At 34.7% G+C, this 18,356-nt stretch overlaps 1 protein-coding gene across 9 annotated transcripts in view; it reads right to left on the reverse strand.

The window, feature by feature from the left end:
* LOC140152657 (protein transport protein Sec23A-like) overlaps nucleotides 1–18,356 on the reverse strand; it is a 146,477-nt gene that overhangs the window by 16,927 nt on the left and 111,194 nt on the right. For all 9 annotated transcript variants that reach the window (XM_072175105.1, XM_072175101.1, XM_072175104.1 and 6 more), the window contains 3 exons: nucleotides 13,042–13,148; nucleotides 9,176–9,407; nucleotides 1,167–1,325 (listed from right to left, as the gene is read on the reverse strand). In XM_072175105.1, coding sequence (XP_072031206.1) covers nucleotides 1,167–1,325; nucleotides 9,176–9,407; nucleotides 13,042–13,148 — 498 coding nt within the window. The remainder of the gene's footprint in view (nucleotides 1–1,166; nucleotides 1,326–9,175; nucleotides 9,408–13,041; nucleotides 13,149–18,356) is intronic.

Genomic DNA, 18,356 nt, shown 5'->3' on the forward strand with positions numbered 1-18,356 from the left:
AAACAAGTTCAAAGCACTCACAGTCTATTCCCAGCTTATCACAAATGCTTTGTGTGTTTGTTAACGATAATCACCACTTGTACTGACCATATCTCCTCTGTTTAATGACAACTCTTGATATACTTGACCACAACTCAACTCTGCTTAATTTGTAATCATATGTTAAAGACTCCTACTTGAGCTCATCGTTGCTTGTATTTGTCATACTTGAGAATTGACATGTGATATAACATCCAAGTGTCCAAACACAACTGTGAAATCAATGCATCATTTACTACTTCAATTACGCATAGTCATTTAAAGTTAACACCTCGTTACTTCACATCAATTCAATTTTGCCAGCTTCATTGAGGGTTGCATCCTCTTGATTCTACCCTTACATTCCTGCCGATAACAGCCTATACTCTATCTCGTCTCAAGATGAGAGTAACACCATGTTGGAGTGTCCCAGTGGCCATGGATTTTTCACAGTTGCATCACCGGTTGATTGACCAATAAAGTGGCATGATTTGCTCATGAATATTTATGAGATGTAATAATTTTTGCTACTTCCATGAATCTATGTGTAGTCAAAACACTGCACACAGAAAGCTGACGCAATTGACCAATGAAATAGCAGGATTACCTAATAAATATTTAAGAGGTATATAGTAATATACAATTCCTTGCTTGTATACTTCTAGAAAGACCTCTGAATGTGTTGGGTACAAAACTCATACTCCACAACTTGAAGTCAAATTTTTAACTATGATTGCTGAGGACTACTGAACTATGCCATTGGAAATGAAACTATATCTAGTGGCTCAATGGGTCTAGTGATTGATTTTTAGACTCATTTGGTCAGTTTTATAAAACCAAATCACAAATAAATTTCATCACAAAAAAGAGAGAAAATGTGTTGGTTTCTTATTCAAACCCGGCTTGTGACTTGTGTCATGTATTACAGGTTAAACAATGATTTTCAAGGAGGTTAAATTTCTGATCAATTTAATCTTGCTTAGTGTACTTTTTCATCAGTTTTACACCAAGTTTAAAACATTGCTTGGGGGAAATATTTGGTCTAACATTTTCTCGATTATTGCTTGTAGGATAAATCTCATTCAGTGAGTGTTTTGAGAAAAAAAAGGGTCATGTATAATACTAGTATCATGCTTGACCATACTCACCTCAGTTCCACCAAAGCTATAGCTATAAAGAATAGGCTGTATCATGATGAGTGACTGGGTTATGTCTTCACGTAGTAGAATATGACGATAGTAGGATGTCTCATCAGGACTGTTGTTGAACACTTGTAGGAATTGAGAACGCCTCATGTGGAACATGAACTGTAAATGACGGCAAAGAACAGACAGGAAAACAAGAAAATGATCAGATTCAACAATTAATTGTTTTAATCAATTTCACAATTTAGGGCTGCTATTTACTTTTAATTATGCTAAATGTTTTATTAACCACAAAACATACATTCAAGAGAATATGTCATCCAAAATGCTGTGGTGTAGCAAAGTGGGAGTGGAGGGTGCAATTAAGTTGCTGCACCTTGTTAAACATCTTATCTTGCTTCCTCTTGGCCATTCCTTTCACAATTCTGTATATTTGATATTTGTACATATGAAGAATATAAGCTTTTTACTTTTATTTGCACCATTTTATTTTATTATAAATATTCACATTGCCATATTTTGCTAAAATATGTAAGCAGAAATAGCAACATGGTCTTATAAGGAGCTTCCTAATACATATGCTCTGGAACCCCCATCAACAATTCCAGTTGAAGTAAAAATAAATTAATCAGATACTAGAAAATTGCTGTTTTTGTCCTATTTTTTGCCAAAATGTCCCATATACAAAACAATTGACATATAGCAACTGGCTCAAATCAAATAAATCTTCAGCAAGCTACCATTATATGTAACATTAGAGAAAATGAACACTTTGTGAGTCACAACAAGATTGCACCCTGGGATTACGCAAAAACCCATTCAGTCCAGTATGTTTATAAGAGTATCGTGTTAGCCATTAATAAAGCTAATTGAGTTTCCGCTTTATCTGATCTTTCTTATTTAGAGCATTTGGTACATATAGCTAGTAACTGTTGACCTAAAATTAAAGAATCTGTTTTATTTTTTAAATTGCAATTTCTGGAAGCAAGTTATAAAAACAACTACTGTAAAAGTTGCATTTTTTGCACATGTCATTTTTTACGGTTTGCCAATGTTGAACTACTTCGGTTTTTCTTTACTTCAAAATTTTTGGTACATAGACCTAGATGCATAAAATAACATATATTGTGTGGATCTATATTTTTGCAGAGCTGTGTACAACACAAACAGCACAAAATTAATGTTCCACTGTACTGCAACTGATATCTAGTAATTAATAGCATGGTTGAATCCAGGTACTTCACAATATACAAGGGCCTCAGGTTAAAAAAGAAATAAAACAAACAAGCAATCAAGAAAGAAACTTGATGCGATCATCTATAACACATTACCCAATTGTTTTTGAAGATATCAACACGACTGAAGACCACCGGGGTGGGAGGGGTGGGAAAACATACTGAAAATACATATTTCATTTCAACCAGCTGGTGGGAAAGGGGGGGGGGGGTAAGCCAGACAATATGACAATTTACCATTCATTTTCCTTATCATATCACATCACATCAAATAATTAAATGAACTAAATGCCTCATTTCCTTATTACATCTCTATCAAATGATGTCAACCTAGCTATTTTCCATCGCTTCATCTAAAATAAATCGACCCTAAAATAGTGAACCTCATATACATCTAGTTCAATATAACCTAAGCCAGTATCGGTAATATGATCTCCGTCTACCACGCTAAACTCAAATCAGCTTGGTTGCAAATAGATAGCCATATATGTGCTAATATATAAGCTCACGACTAAAATGTAAAAATATTGACCATTTTTTTAAATCTGTGTGAATAATTAAATGAGAACATATCTAACTTTGTGTCAGTGGTTCTTCAGACAACACCTTGTCCTTTTGGGGAAGAATCTTTGCTAGATTGAAATATTGCATAACTACTTGCAAAGCATTAGAAACCTTCATGGCATCATTTTGATCGCCTTACAATAAACAACTCTTACGCAAGTAATAAACCCATATCCACATGAATATTTTATTTAGACTTCTCCTCAAAGAAACAGATTTATATTGATCCAATTAAATTCAGAGCCAATATCTAATAATACCAGCTTTATTTTGTGGTTTTTCTTAAAATAATGAATTTGCAAATACACAAGGGTAAATGAAAATGGGTTTATTGGTGTTGATGACATGGATAATTGCAAATGTGAACTGAAATCAGTTCAAAATGAAGGAATCAACCTAAACAAAATAAAATAGTAAACAAAAGGAATCATATGGTCATGAATACAAGGCAGTTACACCTGCTAATTAAATACCTGGTGTGATGCCCCTAAAATAGAAACCAAGCAATGTAAGTTCAAACACGTGCAGCTCCAATCTGACATTTACAGTTGAAATAAGTTTCACTTGTTGCATACATTTCATACGATTACGTGTTAATTACCATATAAGTACTCCACTTCAGTCAGTAAGTTAAACAAGATGAAGGATACCAGCAAGCCCCATGAGGAAACCACAGCACAAAAGTGTCTAGAAAATTTTGTGTAATCTGGATTTCCACAACATGTGGTGCGAACAAGCAAAATCAGTCTGAAGTCGGTCATATGCAAATTTGAGTTTCTTACAAGACTGTAAAAAGCATTTGCAAAAATTACATTTTGCAGAAAACTTCATTGAAATTGGACAATCAGTCCAAAAGATACAAACAGTTAAAGAGTTTCCAAAACAATTTGGAACAAAAGGAAATATTTGCTTTGTTTGGTTATATCTCAAAATCAATATTTCCGACTTCTGACTGATTTTGCTTGATCACATCACACATGTTAATATTAATGGATTCAGCACGAGAGACTTAAGTAGAACAGTGGTCTTGTTAAAGGCAATTATGCATACCATCCCCACGAGCAAATCAATGTGACTGACAACTTAATCATTTTGTTTCTTCAATTTGCAAACCTCTGAGCCCACACAACTTGCACATTGTATCACTAAGTTATCTCACTCTTCTTCTTCTTTTTGTACAGTTCAACACCCCTGGTGGGGATGACGAACCGGGTTGTGGTGTGCACATAAATGTTAAGCTACTGGTAGTTAATGACTTGTGTCTTAAATTGTTTAGGGTCTTCAATATTAACTATCTCCTTTGGTAAACTGTTCCACTCCTTAAGAGTTCTAGGCAAAAAAGAGTGCTTGTAACAGTCTTTAGATGACTGTACTTCAATAAATGCTTTGCTGTGTGAGCGACGTGTTGTATGTGTGACCGGGCGTAGCAATGTTCGGATAGGGATGGACAGGTAACCCTGGTATGCTTTCTGGAAAGTTGACAGTCTTGCTATCTTACATCTTTGCTGTAGTGACGACCAATTTGAGTTCTTTAACATTTCGGTTACACTAGCTCTCTTGTCTTAGTTATTCTTGACGAAGCGTATGGCCCTTCTCTGTACTGCTTCTAGTTGGTAGATTAAATTTATTTTTTCAGCAGTATAAGGGTTCCATACTGATGAGCTATACTCCAGAGATGGTCTAACTAGAGACTGGTACGCTAGTTGTTTGATATCCTCTGTACATAAGCGTAAGTTTCTTTTGACAAAACCCAGAGCCCTATTTCCCTTTGCTGCAATGTTATTGATGTGTTTGTTCCATTTTAAGTCGTTAGCGATCTCGACGCCAGGGAAATGTGTGAGAATTTGGTTCCTGGAGGATAGTATTTGCAAGTAAGTATGTGTGGGTCTTAGGGGCAGGTACTGTACAAGTGCCACCAGTACCACACATATGCGACAAGCAGAGGATACTACGCAATCAGTATCGCATAAAACACACATTTCTGGCTGCCAATCACAGCAGCCCGGGGGGTTCACTCGCATACTAAAGTGGTACCCATGCTTGTCACAGCATCTCAAAATTTGGTACGTTCTTTATGATAAGAAAAGAGGTACCACTAGAATGTCACGGCACCTCATTTCTTAACATAAATAATGCATCAATTGTCTTGAATCACTGAAATTTTAGTGAAGTAATTGGATTTCTTGCCCTGTAATATACATTAACTTTTTTTACCAGTGTGTAGTTATTTTTTGAGAAAAATTCAAAATTAGTCACAAAATTGATCAGGGAGTGTAGTACCACCTTAAACAGAATAAATTGTGTAAAGTCACACAAGAGACTTAATATGCTGTTTGAATATGTACCACATTGATGTATATTAATGTAGATCTAATATCCCACGCCCTTTTATCCATCAGTTAGTTTTATGACTGTAAACCATATTCAGACATTGCTGAATCATCAAAATTATACTTTTTTGAATAATTTACATGCTATAATCTCATTACTTTCACACATCTTTAATGTGTCTATATTTGTTGGATTAAAGTTAATGTTGTATATTGGAATAAGGTTATCAGGTTATTCAACTTAAAACTTAAAACTTAAAACAGTATTTACAGCTAATTATGTAACCATATAAAGTATACTAAGTAAAGGTCTTCCTATCATGTTACAGCTCTTAATTCTAAATCTTATGAAACTGAGAACACATAATTTTTCTTGGCTACTCACAAATGGAACCTCCTCTTTCTAGAGCCATTGATTGCATTGATATGTCTTGAGTATTAAAGCTGGTGTTGCTGTATGCTTTATATTTTTAAAGATTGCTGTTTTTACTTTAATATAAAACAAAATCATAACCATCATATTCATGGAAGAGGTCTTGAAAACTTAAGTTTATTCTTCAAAATGTCTTTTGATTCTTGATTGAAGCCCAAAAAGTATCACAATTTATCAAATTGTTAACTTTCCCCTCACAGTGCAATGATGTGGTACAATGGTTGATACACTTGCCACTCAGTGACTGGGAATGTTTTCATTGATAGTGCTATACAAATTGTGAGGTTCTCCTTTTTGTTTTTCAAGTTGTATTTTTACTGTGTAAATCTACAACATCATCTGTGGCTTCAGTTTAGATGGATAAGTCACTAAGCTAATTTGAACATGTGTGTCTGTGTGTAGTGGGAGAAGGGGTGTTCTTAAGTGTAGGGGTGTGTTTGCTTTGTGACAACTGACAATTATTATGGAAGGAAATCCTGCAATCCATGTTTTGTGGATTAGTTGTTCTTGCTGCAAAATCAGTCGTTTTTTTGGCACAAATTGATTGATTTTGACTGAAAAAATCATGAGCGAACCGAATGGAAATTTTTTGATAATTTCGTACAGATGTGGTTATATTTATTGGGTCATTTGGAAAATGTAAAAATACCGACTGACATTACTTGCAAGGTCCATCCATCAAACAAGGTTTTTCCTTTTCACCTTAAGGCAAGAGATCTCTGTAATACTTGTCTATATATAACTTGAAATATAGATGTGTCTCCTATCTGATTTGTTATAACAATATTGACACTTTTGAAATGTTGCTTTAAGTTGGAGACACATTCCCCTTGGATTACTGTAATATTATGAAATCTCTCGATCAAATATCCTGTTCATTCAACATATTAGTGTATCAATATTTATTTTTAGGTATATCAAATATGATTTGATGAAACAAACTGGCCCAGTTATTCCATTTCCATATATAGTATGTTATTTATTATCATTTTGTTAATACATACAGACTGTATCAAAATAATTGGTTTCCTGTGATTAATGCAACACAATTTTGAATGTTGTAAAAGGTCATAGAACTAACAATTCTAAGCTGTTGCAAGAGGATCCAATATTGCATTTGGAAGAAGCAGGCTTTTCATTGAGCATCAAAATTGAAGGGCTATTCCTAAGGATGAGATGACCTTTATCTCCCACACAGGGAGGGTAAAATTCAAATGGGGTTATCTGCATGGATGACTCCATTTAGGGTTTCAGCTTGAGACCAGAAAGCGACATTTCAACATGTTAAAAAGAACACAAATATGGCAAATCTATGTTAAGCACTGTAGTCACAGACAATATACACAAAGATGGTCATCATTTATATTATTGCATCAATCTACTTGCCTATTTTCAATATTCACCTCCATATAATAAAGGTAACATTTTCCATACTAAATACTCTTCACCAATGTTGTAATGCGGAATACAGCAGAAAAATCAAAGGCTTCTAAACAGTACCCCATTTGCTATTTCACATTGTTCAAGATACACCAAAGTAATAACAAAATTTTTGGTACTGCCCAGAGCTTAGGAATAATTTTTCCTTTCTGGGCACTATTGACCAAATTTCAGCAAATCAGGAAATTGTTGCCATTTTCAACAGTGTGTTTATCACTATTAAAGGTAACCTGATCCTTGCTGGGGTATAAAAATAGCATTTTGAGACACTAATATGAGTATTAGAGAACACAAATGGACAATTACACATGGAAATTAGAAAATAATGTGCAATTTGCCAGTCACTTCATTTATTTTCTGCCACTTCTTAACATTTTCTGGGAACTATGTTCCCATGCTACTGCCTTTTTCTATGCCCTGGCACTACTGCCTGTATATTGCAATGGGGTATAATGTGTTGTGGTGTTGTGGGTTTTTTTTTGGGGGGGGGGGGTATCTTGGGGTTTTTGTTGTTGTTGCATATTTTGGAAAATCAAGGTGCATTTTTGGCTTCCAAAATCATGTTTTCCTCTAGTGGTTAGGGTAATGTCTCCTAATTTCAAAGGCTGGCACTAAATTAATTTAGTTCTTAACTGTCCTACCCTATTTGGAAGATTTTCATGATAATCTAATCATTTTATTTATATACTCCTGATACCAAATTCATTCTTCCATTCATTTTTATTTTGGCAAAGAAAGACCTTTTATTTTCACTAACATGAAGGATAATTATCAATTGTGTAGTGGACTCAATGTTACGCGATCAATTGTGTGATTAATTCTTCAAAAAAGCTGCAAGATATGAAGGGAAGTGATGATATTTTCAAACTACCATTATTTGTGCATTCCAAGCAACTATACAGCAAAAATTGAAATGTGCAAATATTTTCCTTTTGTGTATAAGTCATTGTAAGGAAGCTTATAAACACAAATTTAAAAACGAGTGAAACACTTAAAAATTGCCAAAGCGTGAAAAATGAATCGCTTAAAATTGAGACTTTTACAGTAATCAGTATCAATAAATCTTGTCTGCTACTGCATTATAATCCTGTGCCGATGGCAAATTTGCAAATTAAGAACCATTTAGGTACCGATAATGTGCCATGGGGCATGTACTTCCACCTCATGCATGGCTTAAAGCTGATGCTACCGACAATATTTTGCAAAGCCAAAATAAGCTTAATAAAAATGAACTGCTACACATCCACGTGTGACGTAAACACATTATGAAGACATTCAATTTCAGCACCTTTGCAACAGCTGAAAAATTGTTCCACAACATTTTGTTTATTTTGATAAAAGTTCCAGAATTGGGTTTCGCGAAATCGAAGCACACTGATGCAAGCATAATTAAATTTTCAGTTCACCATCACCTTGGCGACCTTGTTCTTATACATCTTAGAGAGGTATGAATATAGCCCATCTGCAACGTCTGGGTACAATTACAGGGGAATAAGAACAAATTATATTGACTGCGCTTTCTAGTTTGTTATATCTATTCACATCAAAGTCTTCTAACTCAATATTAATGCTTAATAGGAAGTTATGCTGCCATTTTAAACTGAATTGATTTGTTTTCTTTATAATATTATATATCATATTGATCTTAATAAATGACCCCATCCTAATAAATGTCCCTTCCATAATTTTGTCAATGAAAATAAGCTTAACCCTGGCATTTTTGCTGCATGTCTGATCACAAAATTCAAAATTGCATGGACAAAAAAAACTTCTTAAAACTTAAAAACTCATGAACCCGGATGGTTTATTATGAACTGCAGGTTTTGTCAGGAGATAGAAAATCTGCTCAAATATAATTGGAGCTAGCAAGCTACGTGTGATTTAGGGAAATGTTTTGAGCATGTCTTTTCAAAATGTATAAATTTATGGGATATTAGAAACAAAAAGATGTACCAAACATCAACAACACTATTTAGAACCACATTCCTTTTGGAAGGTGTTACTACATACCTGCGGATAAAGGGAGAAATTCTCAGCAAATCTAAATGAGTTTGGATCATCTTTGTGATAGTCACCAAATTTTTGGCACAGTCTTATCAGCATACGATCAAGCCAACGTAACACATCTGGTCCTTCCTCATTCTCTGCTCTGTACACAGCAATACGAGCCATGAGGGCTGCTGCTGCCTCCTGGTCAAACCCTGCTGATATATGTTGAATATTGGTCTGTGCATCTGCCCAACTAAAATGTAATGTGTCAAAATATTGATGTCAAATTAGTGAAATCATTCAATACAACATTGCTTGAGAAAAAAACATTGATGCTGTACTACTATGTACATATTTTTAAATAACTGAAAATATATTGATTGATTGATTGTCTGATTGATTGATGGATCAATCAATTATTGCATCCATTTTTATCCACTTGCATATATTTTGGTTAACACATGTTTATTTTCATGCATCTCTCCCTTGCTTTCCTCTTCCCATCTCCCTCCCCCACCCCCCCCCCCCTCTCTCTCTCTCTCTCTCCCTCTTGTTTCTCCTTCTCAGTGGCAGATTTAAGCTGTCAGCAAGTCAGCAGTTGCTGACAGCTAGGGCTCCTTGCTTTGTTGGCCTACAAATCCTCCTGCATTTGCTGTTAAACATGCAAGAGCACGACCATTTTGCTGAAAACAACACTAAACAAGATGTTCACATTGTGCTATTCAGTTGTATTATCATCCCAGATTATTATCTGCTGACTTGGACATTTGAGCCCCAAGGCTGCAAATGGGGCCCAATATGATATGAAAATAACATTTGGGCCTCAAGTAGTATTTGGGATTAAAATGCACACAACATTTTGTCTACATAGTGTAAATACTTCACTTGGCCTCTGGGAATAAAATAAAGTTTGCAAACAAGCAGAGCAGTCTCTGGCCTCATACCTATTTAAAGGTAGCACTCAAGCCCTCATACAATCATTTGGGATAGCCATCCTATTTTAGGGTGGCCACCCATTGAACCTGAAGGCAAAATGTGAACCATTATTCTGACCAGCAACCTAGCTAGTACCCATGGCAGAAATAGCATTCTACATAAATATTGAAAGCAAGGGAGTAACCAGCCATACTTTTGTGCAATCTTCGTAAACAAATTGTCATAATTGTTTTTAAATTTAATTAACTTTAATTGTTTGAATCCATACAATTTAATAAACTAGTACAGTATTACAGTTCAAATATTGGTACACAGACAAAATGTTGTAGTGTGTGAGATGCTGAGATCAGTGTTTCTAGGGGAATTGGCACTTGGAGCAACTGACTTATGCTACGGAAGTCTGAACTTGTTTTGAAAGATGTCAAACAATTATATTTTAGAGGCTTCAATTAATTACATAACAAGGTTTCACTCACACACACAAAGATAAAAAACAGGACATTTTCCAGCTATGATACTTCATATTATTGAGAGAATAATTTTCCCATTGGTATGGAAGTTTCTATATTGATGGTGTAAAAGTGGAAATGAGTAGACTAATTCCAATCAGCCGTCTACACTTCGCATGTACTGTGTATGCTTCGTAGTGATGACTGATTATCTTACAGCCAATATCATGACGGACTTCTGAAAACTATGCAATGCGACTTTGGTTGTGCGCCGTAGCGCGACTGACTAGCGGCGCCCGTGTACTGCGTCGCTGTACCGCGCCGCTGTGACGGGATCGCGCTCTGAACTTCTAAAAACAACAAACTCGGTCAAAAGGTCAATTTGGACACAACTGCGCATGCTCTATGCCACAGGAATCCTGTTGCAAAATCCGTCACTTTTTTTCCACGTAGTTTTCTCAGTCGTCAATCCAGACGGTTGACGACTGAGGGCAGCAGTCTAGGAAATGAGGCTACCATTCGGACCTCATACCTTGAAGTTTGATGCTGCTGTCAAAGACCAAGGTAACATTTAATTTCTACACCTAGTACTGATTAATCAGAGCAATTAATTTATGAAAACTCAAACACAAGCATGAGTCCTCCCCTGTTGGTGCTCATATGAAAGCCCACAAACATTCTTTTGACCCCAAGGAGGTCAATATTCTGGACACAGACAAAAGATGGTATCAGAGAGGGGTGAACGATTCAATCTTTTATAGCCACCAACAACCTAGACCTCAACCATGATAGAGTCCGCCACTACCTTACTAAAACCCACAGAAGGCTTTTGGAGTCACATAGATTGGTATCACATGATCGATCATGTGACTCCACTACCGCTAAAGTCAACCAGCAGTCACAACAGCTGAAGAAGTGAACTCGGATGAGTCACAAAAATTTCTAAGTGAGTTTTCATTTTGCTTGTATGAATAAGTTAAAAGTTCCAATAATCATGTCAAATGAATTTGTGCTCACCAAAGCCACTGATTTGTAATACGAACTAGAAATGTCATGCTACATAAATCAACTCAAACTCCATTGATCTTTACACACAGATTCAAATTTTGTCTTATTCCATAATTATTTCAAGATTTGCTTTTCTTATGTATGGCCAATTGCAACCATGTAATAATATCCAAATGGGTTAGTACAGCTATAACATCAATATTGAAATACGATGCCCGATTTATCAATTGGTTATCAGCATTATTTAGATGTACAAACAAAATGCCATAGCCAGTATTTGTTGTACTTTATCCAACAATTTTGAAGTACAACAAGAAGCAAGTTATCATCCATCCAAATTAGGTGATTTCTTACTTCACTCAATTCAGTTATAGCTCCCAAATTATAAGGATTTGGGGTAATATTTCTTTTGACTGAAAATTGGGCTACTTGAGCAACCTCAGCTGCTGTTGTGATTAAGAGAGAGTCACAATAGAGCTGTATGGTGAGTTAGAGAGAGAATCCCAGGGAAGGGGATCCTGGGATAGTGATACCTTCAAAACTTTTCATCAGGTGAGGAGGAGGAGGTCCATCCATATGCTACCATACACCTTCCCAGTTCTGAGAAATCATGCTCACAAGTTTTGATTTATGTAAATGAGCTACTTATTAGCATATTTTGCGACACAAAAATAGTCACATCATATGTCTTAGCAGTTCGGAGTAAATTGCGCTCATCAGCTCGAACTGACGCACGACCAGGAAACTTTTGAGAAAAAATAGGGTCAGTCCTGCTGTTGATTCATTGTAAACTTTACATAGCAAGAACAAATCTCATAGTCCATTTCCTCCAATCACCCACCAGTCAGCTTTCTGGGTTCATGAAAACCAGTGTAATACCAAAATACGTTAATATCATACATAAGCTTTGTTGTGTATAATGACTTGTTGCTGACTATGAAAGTGTCATTAACTTGTCATTAAATTTCTAATCATGGTATATCAAAACACCAACTGACAGAGCTATGTGGGTGGCTTGCTTTGGTGTTGTCCATGACGGTATATGGTATAGATGAATCCCACAAGCCAAGCGATGGTCAGAATTTAGTCGGCCATGACTGAGTCCTCAGCGCACCAAACTGGTGTTGTGACTGCCCAATTGGGTAGATTGAAGCCGTTTAAAATCGATGTTATGTTGTATTGTGTTGTAAACTTTCATCATTCTATTGTCTACGTGTAACACGGGTGATGAAATGCAGTTTAAAATCCCCGCCAAGGACGCATCATTTCATATTTTAGGTGGGATATACACTACAGGGACCCAGCTATGGCTGCCATTGAGGTGTAGGAATGCATGAAATGGGATTCGTCTATAAGTTTTTGGGACGGAGTATGTGTATTGTGAAAAATCTCAGGTGAGAAAGCACAGTGAAACAAATAGCATAAAAACAAATAGTAAACAATGTTCTCAATCAATCAATCAATCAATCAATTAATACTGATAAAGGAACTTACTTCCTTGCTAGTGTAGTCACTCTCACCCTTCTCTGACCACTAGAATGCTGATATTGTGTCACAAACTGCACACAGCCTCTACCACCCTGTGGTATGGGAGCATTATGCTGGAAAAAAAAACAAGAAAACAAACAAACATAACAAAATCAGGAAAGTTAATGATAAAGTTGCTTACATTTGATTGACACTAGCGGGTACCTGTTAGCTGAGTAAACGGGAGCGGTTATTAAACAGAGACTGTAAATAGGGAGGTGGTAATCATGACAATTGGAATTGATTTTACTAGGTTAATTATATACATGGTTGATGAGTTACTATTGTTGCTTTTATGCATAAAATGATTTCATTAGCAATGAAGCAGAGTTTCTTTAATGATTCCTACTGAAATATATATCTCTTTTACTTCTCTTTCCTTTGTCTCTTTCTTCCTTTCTCTCCCCTCTCTCCTTACTTTATTGTTTTGTACAAATAGTGGATTTGTTAGTGTTTGATCAAAAATAAGCATTTTACCAGAATCATACATTATACTTTCTGCTCGCGTTTTGAACCATACAGCCAGCCAGTCGGCCATTTTGGCACAATTTCAACTTTCAAAACTATTCAATTCCATTCTCTTCCTGTGTAGCACTGCAAAGCTCAGCATGGCACAGATGGCCAGCCAACCGGCCATGTATACCCGCAATCTGAATGCGCACTGAAACCATGGATAACACACACAGACAGACAAAAATGTTCTTTTCTCAAATATTGACCAACTTTTACGAAACAAAAGCCTTCAGAAAACAGGACTTTTGTAAAAATTTAACCATATGTTTATATGATGTCACAATTCTACAACAATTAGTAAAAACGGCGTGTCCAGGATCCCCTATTATTCGCAAGATACTGTGAACTACCAAATTGCAACAGTTTAAAATAGTTGCTAACCTACAGATTAGACAAAACAAATCCAAAGCAGAATGCAATTTTGCACCTTTTTATTTTTTAATATTTTCCTAATTCAAACTCAGTCAAAATAAGCTGGTTCAAAACTTTCAGAACTTAAATACATCGTCACACACATAATAAAATATTTTTGACCCATTTAAAGTGTTAATCAACACAATTCTTCCAAAAAATTTTTATTCAAAAACAGATTTTTTTACCAATATCTTTATCACCACCTGCATGGTATGTTAACACATTGCTTACAACAAAGATGTACAAATCTGCTTTGAGTAAATCACTGATAGTGTCTTTAATTGAATGACCCAAGAAATTCAGGTTGCCACATAAACATTTATTAATAAAAATAAAACAAGTTATGGATGCAGCTAATAACCAAGTCAGTGCCAGCTTAATTTTCAAAATATCAAGGGTGGATTTTTTTTTGGTGCAGTCGGTGACGTCAATGCTACAAGGCAGCTGTTTTGCGCATGCGACTATGCAAAATCTTCAAACTTGCACATCTATACACCAGCACATTACAAGCTCACAATTTTTAAGGCAGGTTGGAAAAGAGCATGACCTAACTGTGTTAGCACTCAAATATTAAGAAAAATAAAGCTGACACACAAGAGGAAAGGTATGAGCTCTGGAAGAGATCCCAAGACTTGATATAAGGGGTGTCATTTCTACCCTATAAGCAGGATTTTTCTTGCTTCAATTCATTGGTTTTAACTCAATACACGTAAGACCTCTGGAAATGTGTGATTATTGGCTTCCTTGACTCATTTCCTATCAATTCAATGTATACATTAATATTAAGACGCACACTGCAATTTTTCGGTTAAAGAGCTAAAACTAGAAAAATATAGCTCCTATGTCTAACTCGCCTTAATCTACGCCCAATGAAAGATGCACTGACATCACTGAGTTCACTTAAGGGATCTAAAATGAGCGTTTATTGCGTTTCGACAGTATTTTTGTACTTAAATACAGCTTGTATGTGCATTGTGTTCAGTGTGTACATAGGCTATTTACTTTTCAAATCTTGTGACAAATAGTGCTTGGTGATACTTGTATAAGGTATTATAGGACAGTTATGTTAATCATAATAAAGTTACAAAGTTAAAAAATAATATCGAAATATTGTAAAATCAAACATTTCCCCTCATAAGTTGCAATACAACATATTGAGGAAATTGATATGACAGATTTTTAAACTTTGATATGGAAAGATACCCCAGCCCTGTTGTCTCACCAGAGAAGATGAGCAGAAGTCTTTCTATCTGATGATAAAAAAAACTCTAGGTATGATTACGAAATTGTTTTAAATAACTACCGGTATTATCTACAAAAGTTTTATAACCATGTTTTATATAAAATGTTAAGGGATCTAAAATGAGCGTTTATTGCTTTTTCGACAGTATTTTTTGTGGGACATGAGAGCACCTCAGACCTATCGAATTGCATTCTGAATCTGAAGCATGTCTTTCTGATATCAAATAATTTTCATTTTTGAAAATCACAATATAATACAAATTTTATGACAAATTATAAAAATTTGATATTTTTCAAATTTTGATATATAACAGTCCTCAAGTAAATTATATAGATCTAATGTTATATTCTTAAAGTGTATGTAGCAGGGAGGAAAAGCCGACGGTCAATTGAAAATTTTGACCTTTCATATTGAAGATATGGATTTTTTTCCCAAAAGACCTAATTTTTTTGGTGTTTTGGGAAAAAATCCATATCTTCAATACTGAAAGGTCAAAATTTTCAATTGATCGTCGGCTTTTCATCCCACCTACATACACTTTAAGTATAAATCATCAGATTTCTAAAGTTTACTTCAAGTACTGTTAAATATCAAAAATATCAATTTTAATGATTTGCCATAAAATGTGTATTAAATTGCAATTTCAAAAATCAAAATTATTTGATATCAGAATGACATTCTTCGTATTCAGAATGCAATTCGATATGTCTGATGTGCTCTGATGTCCCAAAATAAATACTGTCCAAACGTCATACCCCAGCCCTTAATCAAAAGCACTATAATTTTGTTTTTGGTCTTGAGTTACTGTTAAGTTACTGTAGTCTGTTTACTGGTATCTGTGGTAATTGTTAAATAACCACCAAATGATATTGTTTTTCTAGTTACAAACCTCGGCCACTTTATATTTTATGGTAAATATATACAGCTCATTCATTTTTTAAAATTCATTAGTTATCTACTTAAGCTTATCATTCCCCATGTTATGCCAATCAGCATTGGTATATTATGGCATGATAATTATTTGTGCAGGGTTACCACAAATAAGGCCGGTATCACATTGCTTGTATAATAACAGGAAGTGGTATAAGAAGCGAATATTAAGAAAATATAACACTTGTTGATATTGTCCGTAAATTATTTATTGTACTGAAACCCATTGCTGTCTTTAAGGGATCTAGAATGAGCGTTTATGGCGTTTCGACAGTATTTTTGTGGGACATGAGAGCACCTCAGACGTGTCGAATTGCATTCTGAATACTGAAGCATGTCTTTCTGATATCAAATAATTTTCATTTTTGAAATTCACGATATAATACAAATTTTATGACAAATTATTAAAATTTGATATTTTTCAATTTTTTGATATATAACAGTCCTCGAAATAAATTTTATAAATCTAATGATATAAAGTGTATGTACATTGTAGCTGGGAGGAAAAGCCGACGATCAATTGAAAATGTTGACCTTTTATATTGAAGATATGGATTTTTTCCCAAAAGACCTTTTTTTTTTTGGGTGTTTTGGGAAAAAAATCCATATCTTCAATACGAAAGGTCCAAATTTTCAATTGATCGTCGGCTTTTCATCCCACCTACATACACTTTAAGTATAAATCATCCGATTTATAAAGTTTACTTCAAGTACTGTTAAATATCAAAAATATAAATTTTTCATGATTTGACATAAAATGTGTATTACATTGCGAATTTCAAAAAATCAAAAATTATTTGATATCAGAAGGACATTCTTCGTATTCAGAATGCAATTCGATATGTCTGATGTGCTCTAATGTCCCACAATAAATACTGTCCAAACGTTCATACCACTTCCCTTAATAGTTTGGACAATTCAAAGTGCATAGTTTATTTAAAGAAGATGTGCTTTTTCAAGATGTTCTCCAGAAATCTGGAAAAGTGCTATTTTTTCATTGTTTTTTTAGCAGAATTTACACCAACGAATTTCAGAATTTAACAGAAATTATTTGAAAGTCCACAAACTTTTGGGGTCTTTTTGTTTAAAATTTTGTATATTTTTGGGGTGTCTTTTTGAAATTTTAGCTGCACATCCCTACATAATTTCTGGCATAGCAGATAATGAGAGGCAGGTGTATTTGAATCAGTCTGCTCTTAAAGTAAACTACTGTATCTGTAAAACCTCCACTAGAAGACACCTGTTTCAAGTTTGCTTCAATTACGAGATTGGCCATAAAATAAGACTCGTAACATCTGTGTATTGATCTAGAATGATGTGCATGCAGTTGGGCGCAGCACATATACTAGTTGTGTTATGTATGACTGCCGCACACTGAATTTATGCAAGCGCGAGTGGGATTTTACTGACGCGCGCAAGCAGTGCAAAATCAAATAATTTCCCCCATTAGGCCTAAAAATTTTTTGTTTGATTGGCATAACATAAAAAAAATTAGGGTAGGTCGGTCGGCAATTTTTTTTTGTTTACTTTAACATTTTAAGCTGTTAATCGCACTGTATGATAAAGGCTTTGGAACTTTTTTTTAAATTTAATTTTTTTTGTGTGTGTGCAAAAGTAAGAAAAAAAAAGTCTAGGGTCTGGACCTATTTTTAGGGTCAGTCGGGTTATGCCAATCAAACAATTTTTTAGGCCTTATTAGACGAACAAACTTAAGTGTGTTATTATTTTGCTGTTTCTGTAGACTGCAGATTTTTAGCAATACTATTGCACTTTTTAGAAAATAATAATATAAGTAAACAATAAAGCAATGATAAGTATTGTTATCTGCTATCTTGAGTAGATAACAATTGTTACCCGTTGCTATCATCAGTAGATTGCAATTGTTACCTATCAGTATGCTTTGACTATATAATTTATAAATATGCACATAACCCATGGGCACCACATACCAAGACCAGCAAGCATGACCAAATCCTAATGTCATTGACCACTATACAGAAATGGATAGGAACTCTTTAGATAAATATCATCAAATTTAAGTATTAATTGAATAGCACTTGGGGTATTCCGAATTAGCAATATGTTATCAAAAAAAAAAATTTTTGAAAGTATTTGCTGATGGAAAATATAATCATCGACGGAAACATTACAATATAATCACAAAGTTGAACAAAATAGACAT

Source organism: Amphiura filiformis, chromosome 5, assembly GCF_039555335.1.
Source record: "Amphiura filiformis chromosome 5, Afil_fr2py, whole genome shotgun sequence".
Taxonomy (NCBI): Eukaryota; Metazoa; Echinodermata; class Ophiuroidea; order Amphilepidida; family Amphiuridae; genus Amphiura; species Amphiura filiformis.